Source organism: Rhea americana, unplaced genomic scaffold (assembly GCF_003343005.1).
Source record: "Rhea americana isolate MKP2758 unplaced genomic scaffold, rheAme1 scaffold_259, whole genome shotgun sequence".
In the NCBI taxonomy this organism is placed as follows: domain Eukaryota; kingdom Metazoa; phylum Chordata; class Aves; order Rheiformes; family Rheidae; genus Rhea; species Rhea americana.
In genome coordinates this window covers 155,559-177,710 of record NW_028186378.1, presented here as the reverse complement: position 1 = coordinate 177,710, position 22,152 = coordinate 155,559, and the positions used below count along the sequence as shown (strand labels likewise).

Genomic DNA, 22,152 nt, shown 5'->3' with positions numbered 1-22,152 from the left:
GGCTGCTGTGTCATGGAGAGATCTTTTGGGGGAATCTGCAAGGAAGCAGGCCAGGCCTCCCTGCCAGGCCTCCAGCTGGCCTGAGTTCATCCTGGTGCTCTGGGCTTACAGAGAGGAACTTTCCCCTAAAGATGTTCCCCTTGAGCCTGCAGAGCCCCAGGCTCCTAGTGGTATTGGCTGGTGAGGGCAGATGCACCTGGACATCAGCCCTCTGAAATCTGGGATGTTGTTAACTCCCAGATGGGGAAATCAAACAAGATGCACATCTTTGAATTCCCAGTGCCCACAGCGTGACCCACAGGAAACAACTGGCTCACGTCACAGCCTCATCCGCTGCCAGGGAGCTGGGGGGTACAAGGGCCACCCATCCGTTGGGGCAGCAAGGTGGCAGGGGGTAGAAAGCGCAGAGCCTGCTGGCTGCCCCGTCTGAGCTCTGTGGTGTGCTGAGATGATCCCTTTGGTCTCTTGCAGAAGCCTGTGATGACCCACCTGCCGTGAGGAAAGGGGGCCTCTCCTACTGCTGCGTTTCACCGACGATACAAGGCCTCAGCGCAAAGCATCGCCTTCTTTCCCTCACCGCTTGCTCTTCCTTCTCCCGCTCCCCGCTCTACCTGAAACCCCAGACGGGAGGGAAGCAGGAGGCCTGGCCAATGGGTCTTGCTGGGAGCTGCTGGGGAGAGCAGCAAGGCACTGGGGTTGGGCCGCAAGGTCAGGTCACCTCATGGGAGCGTGTGTGCAGGAATTTTTGGCGTTGGGCATCTCACGTGCAGGAATTTTTGGCTTTGGGCATCTCTGTACAGTAACAGGCCAACTGTGGGGACCAGGGTGGGTCTTACTGCACCCCCCCCCCTTTGGCCTCGAGTCACCAGCAGGGAGATACAATTCGGCTGTTCTGCTGGCACTTTCAATGGTGACCGTTGGTGGTGACGCAGGGACGAAGGGTCCTCTAGCAGAGCAGGACCCTGGGCGTCCCAGGCCTGGATTCTCATCCCAGCTYGGCTCCGACTCCCTGCATTGCCCCTTGGAGAGTCACTTCCCTCCTCTGAGCTGYGAAACAGCACTGGCGAGTCCCCAGGAAGCACTTTGCCAGCCGATGTTTGCACAAAATCTTGTATGTGTACACTGAGGCTTCTTGCTGTTGCACCTGAAGCAGCTGGGACAACCTGGGGACCTAAGTGAGGCAAGGCTGGCAGGAAGAGGTGGCAGCTTTTCTAGACCGACTTCAAGAAAAGCTCAAGGACTTGTTGGGGGCCCGTCGGTTTTTTTTCAGCTCTTGTAAGGTGTCCCCGCTGCCTAGGTTATATTAGCAAGCTTAAAAGCGATTCAGCAAGCAGAGCGTAGGTGCTCCTTGCAAAGTAACTTTGGGTACAGTTGAGCTTGCTCTCCGGCTGCCCCGGGAGGTTCCCACAAGGACAGGGCCATGCTGGGACAGCATAGGGCTAAGTCAGTTTTCGGGTGACGAGTTCAAGCCACCACTATYGTGCCTCTGCAGTTAGAAACTGTCTGAGGTCCAGGGCTGCTGCCCGCAGCATAGCTCACCGCCGGGCTGGCCTTGGGTGCTGGGATGTCAGGGGAGGTCCTTGGCCGGTGTAAGGGACCTCCAGGAAGGGGTGGGGAACCTCTGGGTGTTTGCTCCAGCTGAGAGCCTGGCCTGGCCTTTTGGTATCACAATACACTTCAACCTCCACCCTGGACCCACCTCTTGCTCTAGCTGGTTTCATCCATAGCTCTAGTCCTTTTACGCAGCGTGTCCGACTCTCCCCCCCGCAGAGAAGTTCTTGCGATGAACCGCGGCGACGTAAAATGAGGCATCGCCCAGGCTGTAGTTACCCACACTGTTATTTGCCTGCTTCCTGCCTCTTCTGCTGGTGTAGAAATTAAATATACYTATTCTGAATCATGCAATAAAGCCAGCTGTGTGTCTAGAACCTGCAGCCTGTTTCATGGAGCTGGTTTCTCCAAAGGTTTCTTCAGTCCTCACCTCCTCCGAGCCATATAGACACCCCTTGCATTAGCAGGTGGCGTGGGATCCGCGGCGGGAGACGGAGGTTTATCCGCGGGGAGACGTCGCRGTCCAGAGCCCTTCCCGAGCCTGCCCCACTCCTTCCCCAGCCCCTCCCTGCTCCAAGGGGAGATGACCTCGTGGTGGGGCCGAGGGGCGCTTCCCGCATGGAAGAGCATCCACTTAGCCGGTGGTGGGAGGGAGGGACGGGACGAGGCTTAGCACATCCCGTCCCCCCTCCCCAGCCACCCACCCTGGCCGAGCGGCGGTGCGAAATCGCGGCCCCGCGTTGAGTCATGAAAAAAAAAATAAATAAATAAAAATAAATAAATAAATAATCCCTTTCCCCTGATTCGATCGAGAGCGGACGGCGGGGAGGGGAGCTGCGGGGCGAGCTGCCCCGGCGGGGCTTGCCGCTGACATCAGCGCGAAAGCCGGGCATAAAAAAGGGCGCCGGGAGGGGACGGGGGGAGGCGGACGCGGGCTCGCAGGCACGGGCAGCTCGCCTCGCGACGCGGTAAGTGCTGCGGACGGGCCGGCGCGGAAAAGGCGGGGGGTAGCGGGGGAGAGGCACCGAGCCGACCCTCGTGGCGCCCGCGATGCTCGCCGCCGCCGCTGCAACTTGCTCGCTAATCCCTGCAGCGTGTCAGAGCCGGGCAGCGGGTCTTTCTTTTCCTTTTTTTCTTTTTTTTTTCTTTTTTTTTCTTTTTTTCTTTTCTTTCTTTTTTTTCTTTTTTTCTTCTTTTTTTCCCCTTTGCAAACAGACTTTTTTCAGAAAGGCTGCTCTAAAAAGGCAATGCTGAGCTGTCGCTGTCGCGCTTGTTTTTTTTATTATTATTATTTTTTTATTTTTTAAGCGCGTTATGTGCTGCAAGGGCCCGCTGCACCGGGGCGTCGAGCGGCCGCGTGCCCCTCAGCCGCTTTGCCCAGCGGCGGCGGCCCTTGCTGGAAAGGGGCACGCGGTGGCTGCGGGCTCTCGCTCGGGGAATCGGCCGAGCAAATTCGGTTCGGGGGGCCGCCRCAGGGGCGGTGCATCCTTTTGCAAGGTGTTTTCTGCAGAGGGCTGCTTGGGAAAAAAAAAACCCTCCGCAGCAGCATCGTGGGGCCGACGGAGCGGCAATAACCCGGCAGGGAAGCGGCAGCGGGTTCGACGAGCCCGGGGGAGGCGAGGAAGAGGGGAAGGGCGGCCGCCGGGGCGCCGCGGGTCCCCGAGGCGCCCGTGTCTGTGCCCGCAGGCTCGGCACCCGCACCGTGCTGCTTTCCCGCCCGAGCGCCACCGCGGAGTTGCCGGGGATGAAGCTGGCGGCTGCCTGCCTCGTGTGCTTGCTGCTCGCCTGCCTGGCGCCGCGCCGCGCCGCTGCCGAGGGCCAACTCCAGGAGCACTCCATGGAAATYCGGAGTAAGGAAAGCGGCCGTACGGGACCCCCCCTCTTCCCCTGCTTTCCCCTCGRTCCCACTTGGGTTGCAGAGGGAGCTGTGATTTCGGAGCAAAACCTGCTTCTCTCCCCTCTGCTCCTCCTCCTCGGCGCCCTTTCCCGCCGCCCAGCGGGATGCTCTGCCCGCGCAGCACCCGCGACCCCGGCACCCTCACGCCGCCTTGCCTTTTTTGCCTTGCAGCCCCGGACATCGACCCCTCCTGGTACACGGGCCGGGGGATCCGGCCGGTGGGGCGYTTTGGGAGGCGGCGAGCCCCGGGCGAGGGGTGCACGCCGCTGCACCGGCCCCCTGCGCCGCCCCCGCGCCACGAGCCGAGCGCCTGAGCCCGTGACCGACCGACGGCGGCGGCACCCCAATAAATGCCCTCTGCCTCCCGCCCCTCCGTGTCCCGGCTTCTTTGTAGCCCATTGAAACGGGGCATCCGGGTGGCTGGGAGGGTCAGAAAGCCATGAGGAGCTGGCAGCTCTGGCCCTCGCTGCCCCGCGCCGCTGCCCTCCATCACGTCCCCGAATCTCATGTCTCATGGGTTATTCTACCCGCTGCTCCCGGCCTGAGCAATGCGGGGCCGAGGGCAAAAGAAGGGTCTAGCGGGGAGCGAGCCCAGCGCTGGATGGTTGGGCCGGGCTGCGCCCCGCTCTCGCACCGGTGTGCCGTGGGGTCTCGTCCACCCAGCGGGGCGGCCAGCATTGTCCAGCATGGAAAAGGTTAACAGACACAGGAGAGGGGCAGGTGGCAGCTGATTAGCTGCCAATTAGCACAGGTGGCCCTAGAACTGAGGTTTAAGCCAGAAGGAGGAGCAGTGCTGCCTTGCTCCTGGGGAGAGGGGTCCTGCCTTGCTCCTTGCCACCCCAAGGTGCAGCATGCAGGTGGGTCCTGTGGGCCCCATGGTGCTTTTGGCCCAGCTAAAGCAGCCTGTGGTGTCCCAAGGGAAAGAGTGTCGCACACTCYTAGGGCAATATTCTCTTTATTTGTAGCCTGGGTGCATATGCCTCGCTCAGGGAAGCTTGAAGCTCCTGCTGGAGGAGAGCTAACACTAAGGAGCTGCTCCCCAGCAGCTGGGGGCTGAGGCTGTAGCTGGGGCTCAGGCTTGTGCCTGGGGCACTTTCCACCATGTCAGGAGGAAAAAAGCCTCTTTCTGTTAGTCTCTGGTGCTGGAAAAGTGGTGGAGGAAGTTGTTGCTCTGCCTCTTGCAGGAAACTGCTGGTTCTATCTGTTAAAAGGGGCCTGTATGCCTGAGCTGGGCTCCAAACCTGCTCCTCAAGGGTGAGTGGAAGCACTAGCGGCCTGAGCTTGCCTTGTGCATTTGAGTCAGCTTGTGCTTCACGGTGGCTTATATCAGCGAGCTTGCTAACCCGCTGATGGTGGTGAAGCACGAGGGCTGTGAGCTGCCCGTCCTCTCTGAAGTGGTACTTGCTGGTCCAGCCCTGCTCAAAGCTTGCAGCACTGGGACCCCGAGCCACCAGGCTCCTGCAGGTCTGTGGGTGCCGGGTGCTGTGCTGCTGCCTTCTCGCCTTCCCGAGCCACGAGCTCTTGAGCTAGGAGGCAATGCAGAGGGAGAAATCTTTAATCTGTGCCCTCCCCTTCTGTGGTGGGGGAGGATGCCCTCGGTGATGTAGCTCCACAGGAACAACTGCATTAAGTCTCTAATGAACAACTGTGCTGGGGAAACAGTTAAGCCTAGATTAGGCACTAGGAGAAAAACAAATTGTTGCTTGCTCAGGTGAGGGCCTGAATCACATCCCAGATCTAGGATCATCTTGCAGCAGCCCTGGACAGACCTGTCCCTGCACTAAGGTAGTGCATGTCATGTTGCCACCCTTCGCTGTTTCGTCTGGGACCCTGGAAATTGCTGCAAGATAATGATTCCTAACATTTTCCCCAAAAAGCATGTTTRCTGGAGTATGGGCTTTCCTATGGTGCAGGGCCACGGTCTTCCTCGTGTGCTCAGATGCCCTACGCTGTCCTTGGGCAGCCCCTGCCCTCACTCCCCAGTGCAGAGGACGCAAGCCGTGTTTTGGCAAGCTAAAACTCTCTCCTTTGGGGCAATGTTTGTTGCTGTGCCCAGGGTCAGGGAATGGCCTGGTGGCTTTTCCAGGCAGTTTCCTTACAGCACTGGCTCTCACATCAGCTGCTGGCAACCTACCTACTGCTATGAAGACCTCATTCACTTGGTAATTAGATTTTGCAGATGTCTCCATGTACAGCAGGCTCTTGCTCTTCGCAAACTCTTYTCCTTCCTAGTTGGGGAAAAGCGGAGTTATTTCTGAGAAGAGTYATTTTGCTTGGGCTGGGATACGGCTTGGTTTCCAGCTGTAGTACACTGTAATGACCCCGAGGGGAAAACTGCTCATTAAAGCCGGTCTGGACACTTGTTCTAATGTCCCTGTCTTTGTGGATGTGGTGCCGCCCTGATGCGGGGTTTGCCAGCAGGCTCCTGTAAGGGAGAAACAGAGCCTGGCAGCCTGTGCGGGCTGCTCCCTGGAGATGCTRGCACCCACCATCGCTGCCAGAGAGGGAAAGGGTGCAGGAGAAGGCAAAGGGCAATGCCAAAAGAGCTGACCTAACTTTCTGTTGCAGGTCTACCCTTTCCTTTATTATTTAGCCTGCTTGGGTTGCATTGAGGGAGGTTGATGGAGCCTTCTTAAAATCTAGTTTTTGTTAGGATCTATCTTAATGCTTGCTGATGAGAAGAGGGGAAAGGAGGCCTGGAAAGGGGGGGCTTACCTCCATCGTGACTTCTCGCTCGGCCGCGAGATCAGTCTTGTTGCCCACTAGGGCTATCACAATTTYGTCGTGGAGGAACTCCTTCTCCAGCTCCTGCAGCCACAGCTTGGCCCTGGCCAGTGTTTCCTGCAGAGACAGACCAAAATGCCTGGCAGAAGCACTTGGCTGCTTTCACACAAGCCCATGGCTGGTCTGCATTTGCTGAGATAAGCCCGCAGACGTCGTGGTTTGATGGCCGCTGGCAGGAGAGCAGGAGTTCATGGGCTGGCCAAGAACTCTGCCCAGGAGCTGAGTGCAATGACATCTCCACAGTGTTGGGTTTCCAGTGCAGCAGAGCTGCTGGCCCTTCCCCAGAGCCTCCTCCCTGTGGCCTCCTTCCTCAGCAGTGGCTCCACTGTCCTTCACACTCACCTTTCTAGTGATGTCGTACACAAGGAGGGCGGCCTGGGCACCCCGGTAGTAGAGGTGGCAGACGCTGTGGTACTTTTCCTGGCCTGCTGTGTCCCAGATCTCCAACCTGACAGTGGCGGTTTCCAGGCAGAGCGTTTGCGTGAGGAAYGAACCTGCCAATGAGATGTGGGGAGTGCACATTGGCTTACAGTAGAGCCAGTAGTTTGCAGCCTTGTGCTCTCCTCCGCCAGGTCTTCAGGCACCAGCCAGGCTCTTGACCTCTGCATCTGCCCTGTCTTCCTAGGGGTCCACTCAAAATCTGGGGGTACGCAAAATGAACGTGTAAAATGCCTAAGTGCTGGTTTTAGTGTGTACGTAGGCCTGAGATAGGTTGGTGCTGGAGCAGGACTCTTGCAGCACTCAGGATGGCTTTCTTTTGGCCATGAGCTCACACATGTGTTCCTGTGTGTGTCTTGCTCGTGACATCTGTCTTCCCCTTCCACTTCTGATGTGTGCCCAACTGAGCAAAGATAGCCAGATCATCTAATAAACTTCTGCCTGGCCTTGGAAGAATTAGAGGAGGATTGCTGATACTACCTGGCACTGCTCCAAGACATGGCATTTCCAGGTCTGGTGCAGTACCTGTGAAGCTCTACATATTTGCTGCTTCCTACCAAAATCTTACATGTATAAAAGAAAGCTGAAAACTAGGTGGACTTAAGGAAAGATGGAACAAGAATCTTTTTCCCCTGAAGAAAGTACCTGCTAAAAAAGCTTCTTGCATTTAGGTTAATTCCTACTTAAAAAAGGGACGTGCACCAGGTTTAGCACTGAAACAGGTTGCCCAGAGATGTTGTGGAGTCTCTTTCTCTGGAGATATTCAAAGACTACCTGGACGCAGCCCTGTCTAACATGCTCTAGGTGACCCTGCTTGAGCAGGGGGGTTGGACTAGATGATCTCCAGAGGGCCCCGCCAACCTTAGAGATTCTGTTTGTTCTCTGTACAGACCTATCAATCTACCAAAGCCACTCACTCACATCCCATGGTGGAYGGTGATTTCTTGAAGTCATTTTTCACGTAACGATAGGCGAGGCTTGACTTCCCCACTGATGTGCTCCCCAGGAGGACCACCTTATAGATGTAGGTGGGGAGAATCCTGKCCGGGAAGGTGCCAGGCACAGCTTTTGGCACTGCTCTCTGCGCCATGCCCTGCAAGGAAACCAGCTCCATTCAAAATGAACCCGCTGTGATCTCGGGTCCTTCAGCTGAGCCTCCTATGTGAAGTTCCTACTGGTGACAGTAGGGCAAGTAGGGTTTTATTTCAACAGAACAGATAAAACTGACAGTATCCTGACTCAGATTTAATATCTCAGTCTGCCACTCTCTCAACTGCTAGTTACAACCAGAGGGGGGAGATATTTAGGTAGGAATGTGATGGAAGAGACTTTCTTGGATATAGATGAGGTTCTTGATTGGGTGCATCTGGCTTAAGGTAAGGACAGGCTGGAGAGAGGTTATGGTAGAGGAAAGAGCGTCTATGGATGTGATTTGCTCTTGGACACTCATCCTCCCTCAAAGTCCCAACTCCGGAGGCAGCCCAGTTTGCATTGCATCAGGAATGGGAAAAGCTCTGATGTGATGCACTTATTATGGGACCTGGGCAAAAGTTATAGTAGGAGAAGTAAATAATAGCTACAGATGAGCTCAGGTGGGGAGGGGATGCTTGYCTGGGAGATGCCACAGCAGCACGTGCTGCGGGTTGCTAGTAGAGCACCGTGGGAGCTCTGCCTCTGTGTGGGGGAATCGTTACCTTGTTCTGAGAAGGAGTCAAGGTGCTGTGCCTGTTTCCGGCCAGGGCGAGCTGCGTCCTCCCCTCTCTTCTGCTGGCTGCTTGTATAAATAGTTTCCTGCAAGTGCCTCTTCTCTGAAATGTCAAGTTAAATGACGAAATTGCCCGGTCACCTACAGAAACGCCTCAGTTAAAAACTGGACAAGTTAGTGATGGGTTTTTTCTGGCTCTGCCTTGATTGCAACTTCATTCTTTCTCTTCCTGCTAAACATACTTTTCCAAGGAGAAGTATTTCTGAAGAAAATCCCCAAATCTGACTCCAAATGCCTTGAGGATGCCAGAATTTCTCATTCTCCTGCGTTATGGATTAAGAAAATCTAGCCAGACCAAGACAATGAAGCCTCAAGCCCRCGTGACGGTCACACTGAGGAGCATGACTCAGTGTCACTCTGCTGGAGCTAGGTCACGTTGCGACACGGAATGGCAACGCATCGCGGCAAGAAGATGCATCTGGGTGAAGATATCCAGAAGCAGTATGGAAGTACCTTGCTCAATCCTCCGCCCTTGGCCTCGCGTAGCCCCTGCTTTACCTGTCGGGGTAACGCGGGGGACGCGGGTACCCGTCTGGTGGCAGCTCCCCATTTCTGATGCCGTTGGTGGATGATGACACTGCCTGCGGGGAGGTGCGTGAAGGTAACTTCCCCCACGGGTGATTATCCGATGGTTATTTCCTAACCCTTGCTGCTTGTGTCAAGCTCGTGTCCCAAGCAGCAAATTCATACCTGGCGTCTGTCTCCCCAGCGTCCAACAAAAGACCCTTGTCTCCCTGTGCTTCTGTTTTCATCCCCTGTCTCCTCTCTGCACTTGGGCGGCCTCCAGACCTTTAATCTTCCTCCTTTTCCTASCTGGTTTCTCCCCTGTTATTGCAGTTATGGGGCTGGTCAAAAGCAGGGCTGTGCAGGCGCTTCRGTCATGGTGAGGGCTGTGCTGCTGCCTTGGAGTCAAAGATCCCTGCCTGTGATCGTACTTAGCTCCTAAACACTGGCTCTTATGTGCAATTACAGGTGAGGCATTAAACATGTGACGGTACAAAATCTAAGAGGTGGAGGCTGGAGAGGAGCAAATGCAATATTGCCTGAAATAGCTTATTACTACCTATAACCACTTCTGTGTATGTAGTCCAAGTTCCCAGTCCTATGTGARCTTATATGTTTCATTCCTGCAAATTTTCTGCTTTCTCCGTGCTCTTGAAAATGCTAAAAAGTATTCCTGGGTGCYGGCTGAACTGCAGTAGACAGCTTTAAATGGAGGTGGGTTTTTCTGCTTCAAGGTAGGCTTTTATTCCYCTTAAAAATAGGGAATAGGCTGAAGAGCTGGATGGGTTAGTGTGGAACAGCTTGTCTGCCATTCGTGGGGTTTACTTCTTTCAAGTAGGAAAAAAGATGAAACCTCCTGCACAGAGTCTGGCAGCATTACTCTGCTCTTTCTCATATTTATTACGTACCTTTGCCTCTTTCAGGACTGGAAATAAGGCTGTTATGGTAGCTCCTACAGTTAATATTTCATAAAACTACATGGAAGCAAGAAGCTGCGTAAGAAACACCTGAGACTGTCCAGCTTTTAAACTTCACGGTTCACTATTTCACTCTGCTGTTTCTTAAAATACACCTGAAAGTTATCTTAATTTAACCCTAGGAGACCTAGATAGGTCCATTGGAGCAGGCTTAGGGTGAAGAGAAAGCTAAGCCAGGTCCTGTGGATCTGCCCAGGACAATATAAAAAGCTGGAGAAGATCAGCCCAGACAGGCATTTCTCTTCAACCGCCTGCAAAAATCCCATTGGCAGGTTTAGTCTCCAGGTATAGTTTAATATTTTGTCACAGCTGTGACTAGCTGCTTCTAGATAGGGGCAGGCTTGGCTGGCCTCAAACTCACCAAGAAGGTTAGTACTGAAACAGCTGCGATGAAGGTCGTTCCTCACTTTCCTCTTGAGGGTGAAGCATCTCTGCACCCATGAAATTGTGTCTGCGGGCCAGTCTCCTTTCTGAACTTCTCCTTCCTGGAGGCAGTTAAGCCACATGGAGACAGCTCCAATGGGCATTAACCACCCTCCCCCGTGGAGGCTGCTAGTTTAATGTAAACAACAGCGAAGGTGATGCGTTTGCTGGATACGCACTGCTTTCGCGTTAACACTCAGGCATGTGATCAGTGCTATTGCACTTGAACTTGCTGGCCTGACTGCCCCACGGCTGGAGCCTGACCAAGCGTTGATCAGTGACTCAGCTGTTCGCAATCRGCAGGAAAAAGAGGACTTCATCTAAGGAGCATCCTTTCAAACTGATGTTTTATAGGCATAACCACTAGCAATAAAAAGACATCGTATGCAGCAGCAAGCACTTGTCTTTTACCACTCAGTAAAACAATTTCTTTGCACTGTTGTTAACCTTGGTGAGGGATGCTGGGGGGAGATCCCAGTATGTTTACTACCAGAAGGATAAGCCCTGTATTTCTATTTTATATTWAAAGCGACCCTGGCTTTAAAAAAACCCCAAAGTTTATCTGCTGGGATGGAGCCACTGAGAACTGATATTTAAAATTTCACTTAATTTCCTGGGATACCGGTGTCTAAGCCTTTCTAAACCATAAGCTCTAAGATCCTTAGACCATTTAACCCATCCACTGAATCTGTGACAGGGTATAGCAGCAAATAACTGCTGCGGTTAAGCAGCTCCTTGGAAAAAGCAAGACCCTCAACCCAGCTGCATGAGTCTGTCTCAAGTCGGCAGTGTCCAACCCTGCAACGTTTGGATGTGATTTTTAGGTTCTTTGGGATTTGGTGGGGTTTTTTGTGTTGTATTTTGTTTTTTCTCCCCAATAGCGGTCGTATGCTGAACCCCCCCCCCCAGTTAACTTTTGGTATTAAGCTCAAAGGCAATTATCTGTTTTTTGCAAGTCTCCTCCTCACCTGCGAAGGCTCTTGGCAGAGTTAGCACCCGCAAGCAGCTGCTCCAAGGGCTCTCTTAAGCAAAGGTTACTAGGGGATACAAAACCCTGAACTGGAAAGGCACATCAATGTGCGAACGCTGCTGGATTTGCATAGCACTGATTTCTCAATGCAATCTGTCCCCCTGCAAAACCGAAGAGGAACGGAAATTGAGTCATTAAATAGCCAAGCAGAGCAAGCTAAGGAAATAAGGCAGCGATAACCCATGGCTGCCCCGGGCAGGGGCTTCTCAGAGGAGACCTCCGCGACGGCGCTTGCAAGCTGGCCGGGGGGACGGAGGTGTCGGCGCTGCGTTAGCGATAGGTAACGGATAACCTGAGATTTCTTTCTTCGGGTGAAGCAGCCACCGCTCGCTGGGCGCGCGGGATGGCTGGATGCCGTGGCAAGCCCCGCCGACCCCCGCGGCGGGTGCCCGCTGGTGTCCCCAGGCCTTGGGGGCTGGGATCTGAGGCTGCTTTTAAGCAGGAAGATCTAAATCCCAGGACCTCTCCCCAGGGCGATCCCTGGGCAGGGGCTGCGTTTACCTTTCCGGAGCCTCCGGAGGCTCCCGCCGGCTGCGACGGGGAAGAGGGCGGCAGGAGCCTGGGCTGCGGCGTTTCCTCCCGGGAGGCAGCCAAAAGCGAAACTCAAGTGGGCGCAGGCACCCTCCCCGCCGGCGCGGGGCCGAAGTTGAGGCAGGGCCAGGGATCAGTGAACCTTAAACCCGGGCACCGAGCCAGGAAAGGCCGAGGCGGCCACCGGCAGCACGGCGCGTTCCCACCACCACCACCTCCCCAAGACCTCTACTGCTGCTTTAGCAGGTGCAGTCGTGTCCCACGGCAGAGATCTGGGGGCTTGCGGAGGCACAGGCACAGCGAAGGTCTCAGGCCTTTATTGCATTTTAATTAAAATTATAGCTGGTTGCTGCAGGCGGCTGGGGCTGGCTGCTTTGCCGACGGCTGATGTACGCTAGAGCTCTTACATCTTAATGGGGAAAAAAGCACAGCATGTTAGTACTTTGGGATAACTGGTCTGGAGTGAGAACAATCAGGAAGATCTGCAGGTAATAAAAAAAAAGAAAAGAAAAGAAAAAGAAACCCTAAACAAAAGCAGCTCTGTTATTTGTATCGTTAGTCTCCTATTTAACGTCTTTCCTTCAAGCACCAAGTGTTACAGAAGGAAAACACTTTACAAAAATTATTAGCCCTAATGGATATCAGGAGCAGGGTGAGCAGCAGGAGTCCTAAAAGCAAGCTTTTTTTCAAAAAAAAGTTTTTAGTTGTGAAATGAAGAGTGTGTCTTGTGACTTGCTGGAGCTCCCTTACTTCCCATTTCTGCACTGTAACAGCTGCTCGTAGGTGCCAAAGCGTCGCAGAGATCRTATGGGAATGGTCTCCCCACCGATTTGCACCGGCTCCCTGAATTTGCACRTGCAAATTTGGTCCGCGAGGCAAATGAGAGCTCGGCTGCCTTTGCTGGGGAGTGAGTCCGCGCACAGATTTGCACCGGTGTAGCCGAATGGGCTGGAAGTCACAGCTTTTGTGCTTTTGGTGGGCCAGGGTCTACATCTAGCTGGAGAGCAAATCCTCTGCTGCACCCAGGCATTTTACMAGAGGGAGTGAAAGTTTTGTAGCTAATAAGAGAAACTGAATTTCCAATTTGCTCTGCTGCATGAACACCCRTATCACTTTCTGATTTTATTTTGTGTGTGTGTGTGTGTTAGTCTCATCTGTCCAGGCAGATGTTTAGTGGTGGATGCTTATGTTGCCCTGACTGCATTAAAATGAAACTGTGTAAATGAGGCACCCATACAACACGCTATGGGCCTAGCTGAGATAAATGCCTGTGATTCCTTCAGAGCTAGGTGGATTGAGCCCCTTGTGTGGGCCAGGACATGGGCCTCCTGGATAGGCCCTCCTCTGGCTCTTGGTGAGCCAGACCCCACTAGAGGGCACAGCTCATCTACAATTGAAGACCGTAGGAATATCTGCTCTTGAGGCTCGTTTCTGAAGCTGAGCAGCAGGCAATAAGATGGGCTGAGGTCTGGTTTAGCATCTCTTCCTCCAGAATTGCACCCCTGGTGACGCAGAAGACGACTACAACAAGTTTGGGAGGGCTGTCTTCTCCAAACAGGATCTAAACCTTYGTGGCTGTTTTTTCTTCAGGTGTTTCATAGCAGAGTTGCTTCCCAAGATTTTACGATGAGCTCTGTTGCAGYGTTAATAAGCTGGAGCCCTTTATCACCGGATGTTGGTCTAGTTGTCTGCTTCTTCAGCATACAAACATCCTGCTGTCCCCAGTGGAGGATCTGCCCTCCTTCAGCAGTGACTGKTTTGCAAATAGAAACTCTGGCTACATCTAAACTGGACCAGCAGAGCCCCCAGGGCGACATACCCAAAGCGTCTCTGCTAGGGGTGTGCCTTGCTCGACCCTATCTGTGTAGCGTAGTGGGTTTGAGTTTCTCACCTAGAACAGACCTCACTAGTGAAAACTGGCCTTTGGTTGTTTTCCTGAGGTTAAGGATTGCATTTCATTTTATACTTGCTTCTACTTACATCACAGGATTTTGTAGTACAAGCCTGGCACAGAGGTGGTAGGGCTCAGATAGTGTAGCCCAGCATGGCCTGAGCACTCAGAAACTATCTGTAGATATTCTCCCAGTCCTCCCTTCTCAGCCTTTCTCTTCGATTTTGACCAAAGAAAATTGTAGCATTTCAGTAGTGCACAGGAGTAGCAGAAGAGGTCAAAATAAAACTACTAGAAAGTAAACACGTAAGAATAATTCCAATAATCTCTTGTTTCTGCTTCTGCCACTGGCAGAATTGGTAACTTTGTGCAAGCTGTCTCTCCCTTGCTGCTTCTCCGTGTAGAAGGAGGCACAAGGATCCTGACCTTTCTGGAGTAGTGCAGCAGCTGCTGGAAAGCTCCTTTCAGGTGGCTGTGCAGCAGTGCATCCCTCCTGATGCTGCCTGCTGTGAGGAAGCATTTGCTCATCCACATGAGCAGTGTGAATCACCCCTCGCTGGGAGCTTTTTTATAGAACTTTTCAGCTGTTGAGTTGGCAGGGCCCAGTAATAAGGGCACTGCCTTGAGTTGAAAACCAAGGCTAAAACAAGTTTTCATCCGAAACGCTTTCCCACGTTGGCCTTCCTTGGCCTCCAAGAGTAYGGCTGTGGTCTTGGCAACCCTGGAACACCGTTCATGCGCTCGCTCAGGCACCTCTTGGCCCTTGTTTTCCACTCGGATCCCAGTGCTGTTTCTCCTGGGGATCAGTGGCCCTGACTCACYGCTGAATTTGGCTGCTCTGACACAGAACAACCAAAAATCGCCAAGCACATTTCAGCCGACCAGATTACGTTGTAAGCACTGCTGTCTCTGTCGCCTCTTGCTCTGTGCCAGTCTTAAAGCACAAGCGAGTTTCCCTCCCTCTCTGCAAGGGAATGTGGACGTGTGGTAGAAATTTGCCCTARAAGGGCTTTGTGAAACTGGTTTTAGCATCACAGACTAAACCTGAGAGCCTAGAGGTTCCTAGAGCTGCTTTAAAATCACGCCTGTGCAGACTGAAGTTGCAGTACTGTAGGTATAGCAGTATGAGCCTGATGGGCATGGTGGCCTGTAAATCCTTGTTGGCTTTATTTAGAAAGCTGCACGTCYGTAACACGTGTGTATGCACAGGCAGACATTTCAGAAGTACAGGGTGTATGTTTGACAGCATCCGAATCCCAACGCTGTCTCACACCACGGTTCGGAAGTCCAGCCTTTGGCTTTAGGGCTCTGGGCTAAGCTGAAAGCCCTGTGGCCACTGCTGACCTGGAGTAAACCCTCTGCTGGTTCAGACTACTGCTAAATATAAGCCCTGATGGACTCCCTTTGCAACGTCAGGCTTCTGGAGAGCAAGTGTAGCCTGTTGCCCGGGCGCTGCTGCAAAGCCAGCTCTTGTGAGCTCTGGCTAGCTGGAGAGGAGCAAGGTTACGGTCAGATTGAGACAGTTGGTGATGGCTGTGCAGGAGCCAGAATTAACAGTGGCAGAAATGTGGCTTTCCTTCCAACCTTGCCCCAGTGATTTTGGCTTTTAGGCCAGCTGTAAGACAGACAGCTTGTCTCTCTGCGCTGCCAGCTTCAAAGGAATGGGCTGCTTGTGTGCGTGTATATATAGCRTGCCTTGCCTTTGGGATAACTATTTTGGTTTCCCTAGGCTTGCTATAAATGAGCTAACTGATCAGAGTCCATCTGCGGTCTTGACCCCGCAGGGTGCTGAGCTGCCACGTACAGGAGCGGAGAGCCTGGCAGCACTCCGGCAGAGCAAGCCTGCATCAGGGTCCACGAGGTGCAAAGCTTTAGAAATGGGCTCTTCTCTTTTTAAAACTCTATTTTTTCTGCAAAGAAATATCCAAAACCACAGTAAAGGATAAGCAGGTTGAGTTTGAATACTTGCTTCCTCAAGAGGTCACAGCATATTACRTTTATGACCTATAAACGGGCTTATTCTCTATCAAATCACATTTAAGGTGTTCTTAACACACCATGGTACAGCAGAAAGCCAGTGTTTAAGGAGATCTTCTCAGCTGTATTGGCAAAGGCTTAGTTTAGKCTGTTATTGCTTTAAATTGCTTGTTGATAGGTATATTACATGTTAGGGTAGACATAACCAACCCACTGGGACCACTCACAATAATTCAGTGCAGAAACTCATGCTGAACATGAACCGGACCCAGCACCGGCATGAAGGTCGGCTCCGAGCTGGGAGSCACTGCAGGCTTGTGAACACCGCAGCTGGCTTCCCGTCTTGCTGGACAAGGGAGCTGCAATGGACTCTGTCCAGCAGCCCTTGAAGCTGGGACACACTGCTCCTCAGCTGGGACCTCTCACGGTGGATGCTCTGCCAGATAAGCCAGGGACGAGCATCTCTCGAATGCCCTGGAGTGGAGGCCTTGGCTAGGTGGTAGCTGACTTTTTCTTCTTTTTCCAGCTTTTCCCATCCTACCTCAGCTTCAGTCTGCACTGTCATACACAGGACCTTGTCTCCTCTGCCTTCTCCTTCCCTGTGCTCCAGAGGAGGAATGTTCTTCCTGGCTTAAATAGTCTCTTTTTTTATTGGTTATGACAAATGCACCTGAGCCTGTCCAAACCCCTCAGAAAAGTACTTGTTGTACCTGTTCTGTTAAACTTGTGATCTCTCGTTTGCATTAAGATTTTCATAGGAACAATGAGTGAGCAGTGAATCGCAAAGGACTGTCTTTGAAGGGAAATGCTTTCTTCAAGCGTCCTGTTCTTTGCCGTTTCTCCCTTTTCTGTGCTCGCAGTAACGTCATAGCCTGGTATCATAACCCTCAAACTAAGCCTCTTGTGATCTACTTCAGGCTTCTAAAATGCCAGTCTTCCCATATTAATTATTAACATTGCTAATACACTCCAGAGACTGTCTTGGAAACATTAAACAAGCCTAATATTAATGGGTCCCGGATGATAAATGATAGTGAATGACTGAATGTGTTAAAGATTGAGAAGGGAAAATAACTACTCAATATAGTAAATGTTTTAATTATGGTAGTATTAAATTTCAGAAGGAGTACAAGTGTGAAACATGAGAAATGCATTCCTATAGCACTGGCTACTCCTTAGTTGAATAAGAGACAGGTAATCTTACTGTTTACATGTGTGCAATGAGACTTGGCTGGTCACACTAAATAACCTTGCAGYATAGGGACTAAAGGTTGTATTTCTRGAAATAGTTTTGTAAAATAAAGGACATTGTTATCTCACAAGGAGCAGGTTTTGCAGTGTTTTACATGATTAAAGCACTTAAAATCCGTCCTCCACGTGCATTGTCTGATGCCTATCACGGGCTCAGTATGCTGCTCTCTTTCCAGTGGGTATATCAAGTTTTAAGGAGACGGCTCTTCACCTCTCTAACAAACTCAGGGGCAACTGGCCAGCTGGCTTAAGCTATTAGTCTAGGACAGACACACACTTGCAAGTAGTATGATTGCATATGTTTCATTCCTTTAAGAAACTAGGATAAAAATGGCTGTAGGCAGTACCTTTCTATGTGAAGGGCTACAAGAGGAGTTCACTGACAGCCAAAACCTTCTCCCAGGTCAGTAATCTTCCCCAGAAGCRTTTCATTTGGGCCTGCAAGGCACTTGTGATGAATGCAAGCAAAAATGGCTTGCCAGGGCTTGGAAAGAGAAATACATAACTAATGCTGTCTAGAGCAGACTTGGAAAGCTAGTGTGGGTGTGAACTTAGGTTTTTTTCTCCCTCGAGCTCCCACCCGGACTTTGGATGTGTAGTACAGTCGTGCTCATAGGGCATTTTATGTTGGGCTCTGTCTTCCCATGCTTTGCAGTGGACCAGTGGTCGCACTGTATTTCTGCTTTTTTTTGAAGTCATATCTAAATGTTTGGCTTGGTTTCAGCTAGTTCTTAGTCTTGTGGCCTGGGTGTTACAGGCGTGGTCTGTAAACGCACAGGAATAGAAAGCTGAGCAGCCTTATTTACTGCTAGCCATTGCCGAAAGAGTGATAAAGCAGTCATTCTGCTGTGCAGAGGTGAAACGAGTCATCTACTGCCAATAAACTGGGTGGGAACAAAGCTGTCTCGGGGGAAACCATCATCTGCTGCTACCTGCAGCAACTCCTTTTATAATTGAAAAATGTATTAAAAATTATTTTGGGAATTTCTAATTAGCTGAGCTGCTAATGTGCTTGGGATGTTTCAGAAACTAAACTAATACCTGCCCAAAAAGAGGCCATTGCAGAGAAGTCAGCTTTCCTTGCCTTCACCCTCTGCCACCACTGCTGCAAGGTCAGGGAGGATGGAAACTTCTGAGGAAGTCAAGGTTGAGCAGTAGAGGTGGCATTTGTAAAGCTGCTGCAGAGATGCTTTGCTGGACCAGAGTCCAGCAACCTCCCTCTAGCAATAACCAGCCCGTGATGGTTGAAGGCCAGAAAGCCTGCAGTTAGTAGCTATACACTGAGTTAGCTGTCCTTAGGGAAATGTATAGCTAGGAAGGCCAGGGGAGCGCAGCAAGAAAAAGCAAAGACTTGTGGCTAAGGCCATTCTATTCCTGCCCTTGATGTCTGAATGTTTGATTTATTTTTGTTTTATTTTATTTACTTATTTATTGAAATGCAGCTGAAATGAAAGGGACTGTGGAAACTCGATGTGTTTGGGCCAAATCTTTCAAATTGTTCTTACAATTGGAGGGAAAACAAGCCCAGGAGAATTTGACAGCTCTTACCCAAGTGTTTTAATTCTTTGCGGATGGGGAATAGAGGAATAACGCTGTGGCGAAGCCTACAAGAACACTGAGGAGCATGGCAGTTGGTGCAGGATTTGGATGGGGTGCAATAACGGACTGAAGAATTGCCTTGGGGGTTAGTGGTGGGGGAGAGGGCAGGGAAAGAGTGCTGAGCAGATGAGTCGCATTCACTGTTCACTGTGTGCGGAAAAAACAAGAATGCCAGGGATGCTAGAAAAATGTGTTATGACTTAAAATCAGATCCATCGGCAGCCTTAACTCGACTGTTTTGCAACATCTCAAGTGCTTTGTCTCTGTTTCCTCTAATGTTATGTTACCGGTATCAATGTTATGTTACCAGTATCTTCTTTCATTTCCGAGTTTAGGCAAACTTTATTTCAGGAAACTATAATGACCTGCCTTCCTGCCCTGCTAGTGATTAGCACAGCTGGAATCTGGAATCCTTTAGCATCAGCATGGCTCATTTTAGGCAAACCGGGAACTACTAGCTGACAGCAAACAGGCTGCTGCTGTCCTGTGCAGGGGATGCCTGGAGAAGCGGCAGGAGCTGGGGTGGTGATGCACAGTTTCACGTGCAATGCAGAWATGTCAGGCACTGGACACAGGCAGCCTTCTTCCTGAAGTGGTCGGAACTGTTTCCTGAGAAGAGATGTGGCAATCTGGCACTGTGCTATAAAATAGGTAAGTAGAAAATATCTAGACCCTGATAACGATGGGTTATCGATAGGCCTTTAGAAGGAAAGCACCATTAATTTCTACCACGCTAGAGAAAATGAATGTTTTTTCCTGTCTTGAGCATTTGGATGAACATGGATGGATTTCCATAGGGACAACAAACAGCACCTCCTTCCCCCTCCTCCACTCCAGCCGAGAATTAAACGAGCTGCCATGTGGTGTCCATGTAAGCTTTGCCAAAATGATGTTTGGATGCCATTTTACAGAACAGGATGACTAATTAGTGCAAATACTTGTTCAGTTACAAACAATTGGTGTTTTTAGACCATGTGTTATGGCTATGTTTTCCTGAAGTCCAAAACAATTCTAGTTTGGATGGCCTGATTGGAAAATGTGGTTCAGCTTCACACTGCAACATTTAGGAGYGGAGTAGAGGAGGCCACACAGCACGGAGCAGACAAATCACTGGGAAATAAAGCAAGCAGTAAGCATTGAGTCCTTTTAACGAAGCCACGTGATTGCTTGCTCTCATGTCTACATGCTGTCAGGGAGGCAAGGACATTACCACAATGGCAGCAGGAATGCTTTGATATATTTTAATTGTGAAGTGATGCTGAGCCAGTTCTTCGGCTGGCTCAGATGATGTCATGCCTTGTTTTTGCTGAAGCTACACTGATTTGCTCCAGCTGAAGGACTAACTCGTTCAGACAGCATCTATTTTTTTTGATGGGGCTAGAATGCCGTCTTCCCAAATGAAATGCGCATATCGATCCCTTGCCTGCCTTCACACCAGGCTCTGCAAGAAAAAGGCGGGGGGGGGTGTGCTTGTCTTACAGGCCTTATTGCTGTAAATCCAAGTGTCCTGCAGTCTGGAATGGATTTTATCCACATAACACTTGAGGAAGGAAGTGGTGAGTGGTGTTAGGCCAGGTGAAGAGATGTACGATGTGTTTTTAGAAGGTTCTTATGAAAACAGCCTGGGGCTCACTTAAAACTTAGATTTATTTACATGGCAAGAGGGGAAGCTGGAGGAGGAAGAGTCAGATTTTGCAACTCCTTGCAATGCAGTGGCAGGCTGGGAATAACAGATAGGAATACAGATTGCAGACAGCAGACCATAACAGGCCGTCTTTGTGAGCCAGGCACGGCAATTGGTTGCTATTCAGCAGCCTTGGACAGGTTTGGCTCCCTGCAACTACAGCTGCTGCGGAGATGGCTCAGCTTTGCTTCATACTGAAATGCTATGAGCCCTGGCGTATCTGCTGCTAATTAGATTAGGTCCAGRGAGGCCATATTACTGAGCGAGTTCCCATTTTAGTCTGAGACGGGCAATTTCCAAGAAGCTCACTGACACTGTGCAAATTGCAGGTGAGCTCCCCGCTCGGCATGGTAGCGGAGAGCTCGCACAATTGCAGCTGTCGGCCGGGGTGCGAGCTGGCTTACGTCACCTGGATGGGTGCATCAGTGCTTTTTGGGGCTGTACAGCCTTGCCAGGGCCGTTGCAGCATCTGCTGTGATACATAGTCGTGTCACAAACTTGAGAGCAGAGAGGAGAGCCCAAGGGGCTTGGAAAGCTGGAATCAGAATGGGGCTCTGGATTGTTTGGTCTTGTCCGCTGGGGATGACTGATGGCTGGAGGAGAGGGACTCTGAGGAGTGCAGAGGCTCATCCTAGGCTCATTAAGGAAAAAAAAAAAGCTTTTGAACACATGTCCAGAACATTGGCAATTAACTTCTGATTTTCAGACTATGATTATTCATGGCCTGTATGTGTTTGTGCTAACTTGGCTGTACATTTTACACAGTATTATCCCGACCCCTTTCTTCCACATCAGTTTATAGAAAAGCGATGAGGTTGCTCGGCCTTTGGCTAGACAAGCCAACTTCTAATCCCCAAAAAAGTTTCTTCTGCTTATGTTAGCAGCTTTTCTTTCTACAGCTAGTTTGAATTCATCTTAACATGGGTAAGTAGGCTTGTGGGCACTGTTCCAGGTAAGATCTCGTGTATGTCTTGTGTAATGGTATAAATATTTGCATTGGTAGACCCTTACCTCAAATACTCTAACACAGAACTTAACTCCTCAATGTTTGTGTTGATGGTGGCACACAGCCAACCTCTGACCGGCTTATGACCCCAGAACTTCCTCCATTTCTGTCATTTCCAGCTAATGAGATCATGAATTTAGTCCTTGACACTTTATTTGCTGTCTACTTAATTTCATTCTACTGCTGTCTGAAGTCCTAAGCTCTTTATTTCTTGTACGACTTTATCCTTCTTTATTGGTGATGCTTTAGAACACTGTCATCTGAGTATTTCATCAGTGCTGTCCTACTTGTGTAAGGCAGCTAATGAAAATATTAAATGAAATCAATCCCAACACTGAGCGTTGAAAAACTCCTTCTGAAGGAAGATTTTTCATCAACCTTGAAAGGGATCCACTTCTGAGACCTTGAGGTCCCCACAGTGGCATCTTCAGTGACCTAGGAAAAATTTGCAGATGAAAATCTATCCCTCATAACATGCCATGATGACTAGGGGAGGCCAATATGTCAATGAGAGGTCTTAGCAAGATGAGAACAAACAAGTCCTCCTCAGAAAGAACATATCTTTGGTAGAGCAGATAAGTTGCTGATGGTACAAAGAGAACAAGATGYTTGCGTTCTGGTGTCGTGTTTTTTTTTTCTCCAGTTCCCCTAAAGCTAGACTTGGAAGCCCACTGCACTGTGGCCTGTACACTCCTTAGTCGGCTCAAGTCAGTCTGCCTCTTTTCTGGATGATGTGGGAGGGTAGTTACCAGTTACAGCTTTCCCATGCTCCGTCACAGTGTAGCTACAAGCCCCAGGCTAGGCAGGACAAAGCCCAGCAGAGTTCTCAGCCTAATGGAGCTCC

General features: G+C 50.9%; 3 protein-coding genes across 5 annotated transcripts in view; 2 read left to right on the top strand and 1 right to left on the bottom strand.

The window, feature by feature from the left end:
- MLPH (melanophilin) overlaps positions 1-1,934 on the top strand; it is a 30,889-nt gene extending 28,955 nt beyond the window's left edge. For all 3 annotated transcript variants that reach the window (XM_085307459.1, XM_085307458.1, XM_085307457.1), the window contains one exon: positions 472-1,934. In XM_085307459.1, coding sequence (XP_085163585.1) covers positions 472-498 — 27 coding nt within the window. In that variant the 3' untranslated portion in view covers positions 499-1,934. The remainder of the gene's footprint in view (positions 1-471) is intronic.
- A 1,361-nt stretch (positions 1,935-3,295) lies between these two features.
- Positions 3,296-3,762, top strand: PRLH (prolactin releasing hormone). The gene is made up of 2 exons (XM_085307482.1): positions 3,296-3,401; positions 3,620-3,762. Exons 1-2 carry the CDS (start codon positions 3,296-3,298, stop codon positions 3,760-3,762), a joined length of 249 nt encoding a protein of 82 aa, XP_085163608.1.
- Positions 3,763-4,499: 737 nt separating this feature from the next.
- Positions 4,500-8,985, bottom strand: RAB17 (RAB17, member RAS oncogene family). The gene is made up of 7 exons (XM_085307480.1): positions 8,934-8,985; positions 8,306-8,344; positions 7,592-7,699; positions 6,575-6,726; positions 6,164-6,289; positions 5,583-5,676; positions 4,500-4,974 (listed from the first exon to the last, which is right to left on the bottom strand). Exons 1-7 carry the CDS (start codon positions 8,983-8,985, stop codon positions 4,868-4,870), a joined length of 678 nt encoding a protein of 225 aa, XP_085163606.1. The 3' UTR covers positions 4,500-4,867.
- Positions 8,986-22,152: the final 13,167 nt, after the last annotated feature.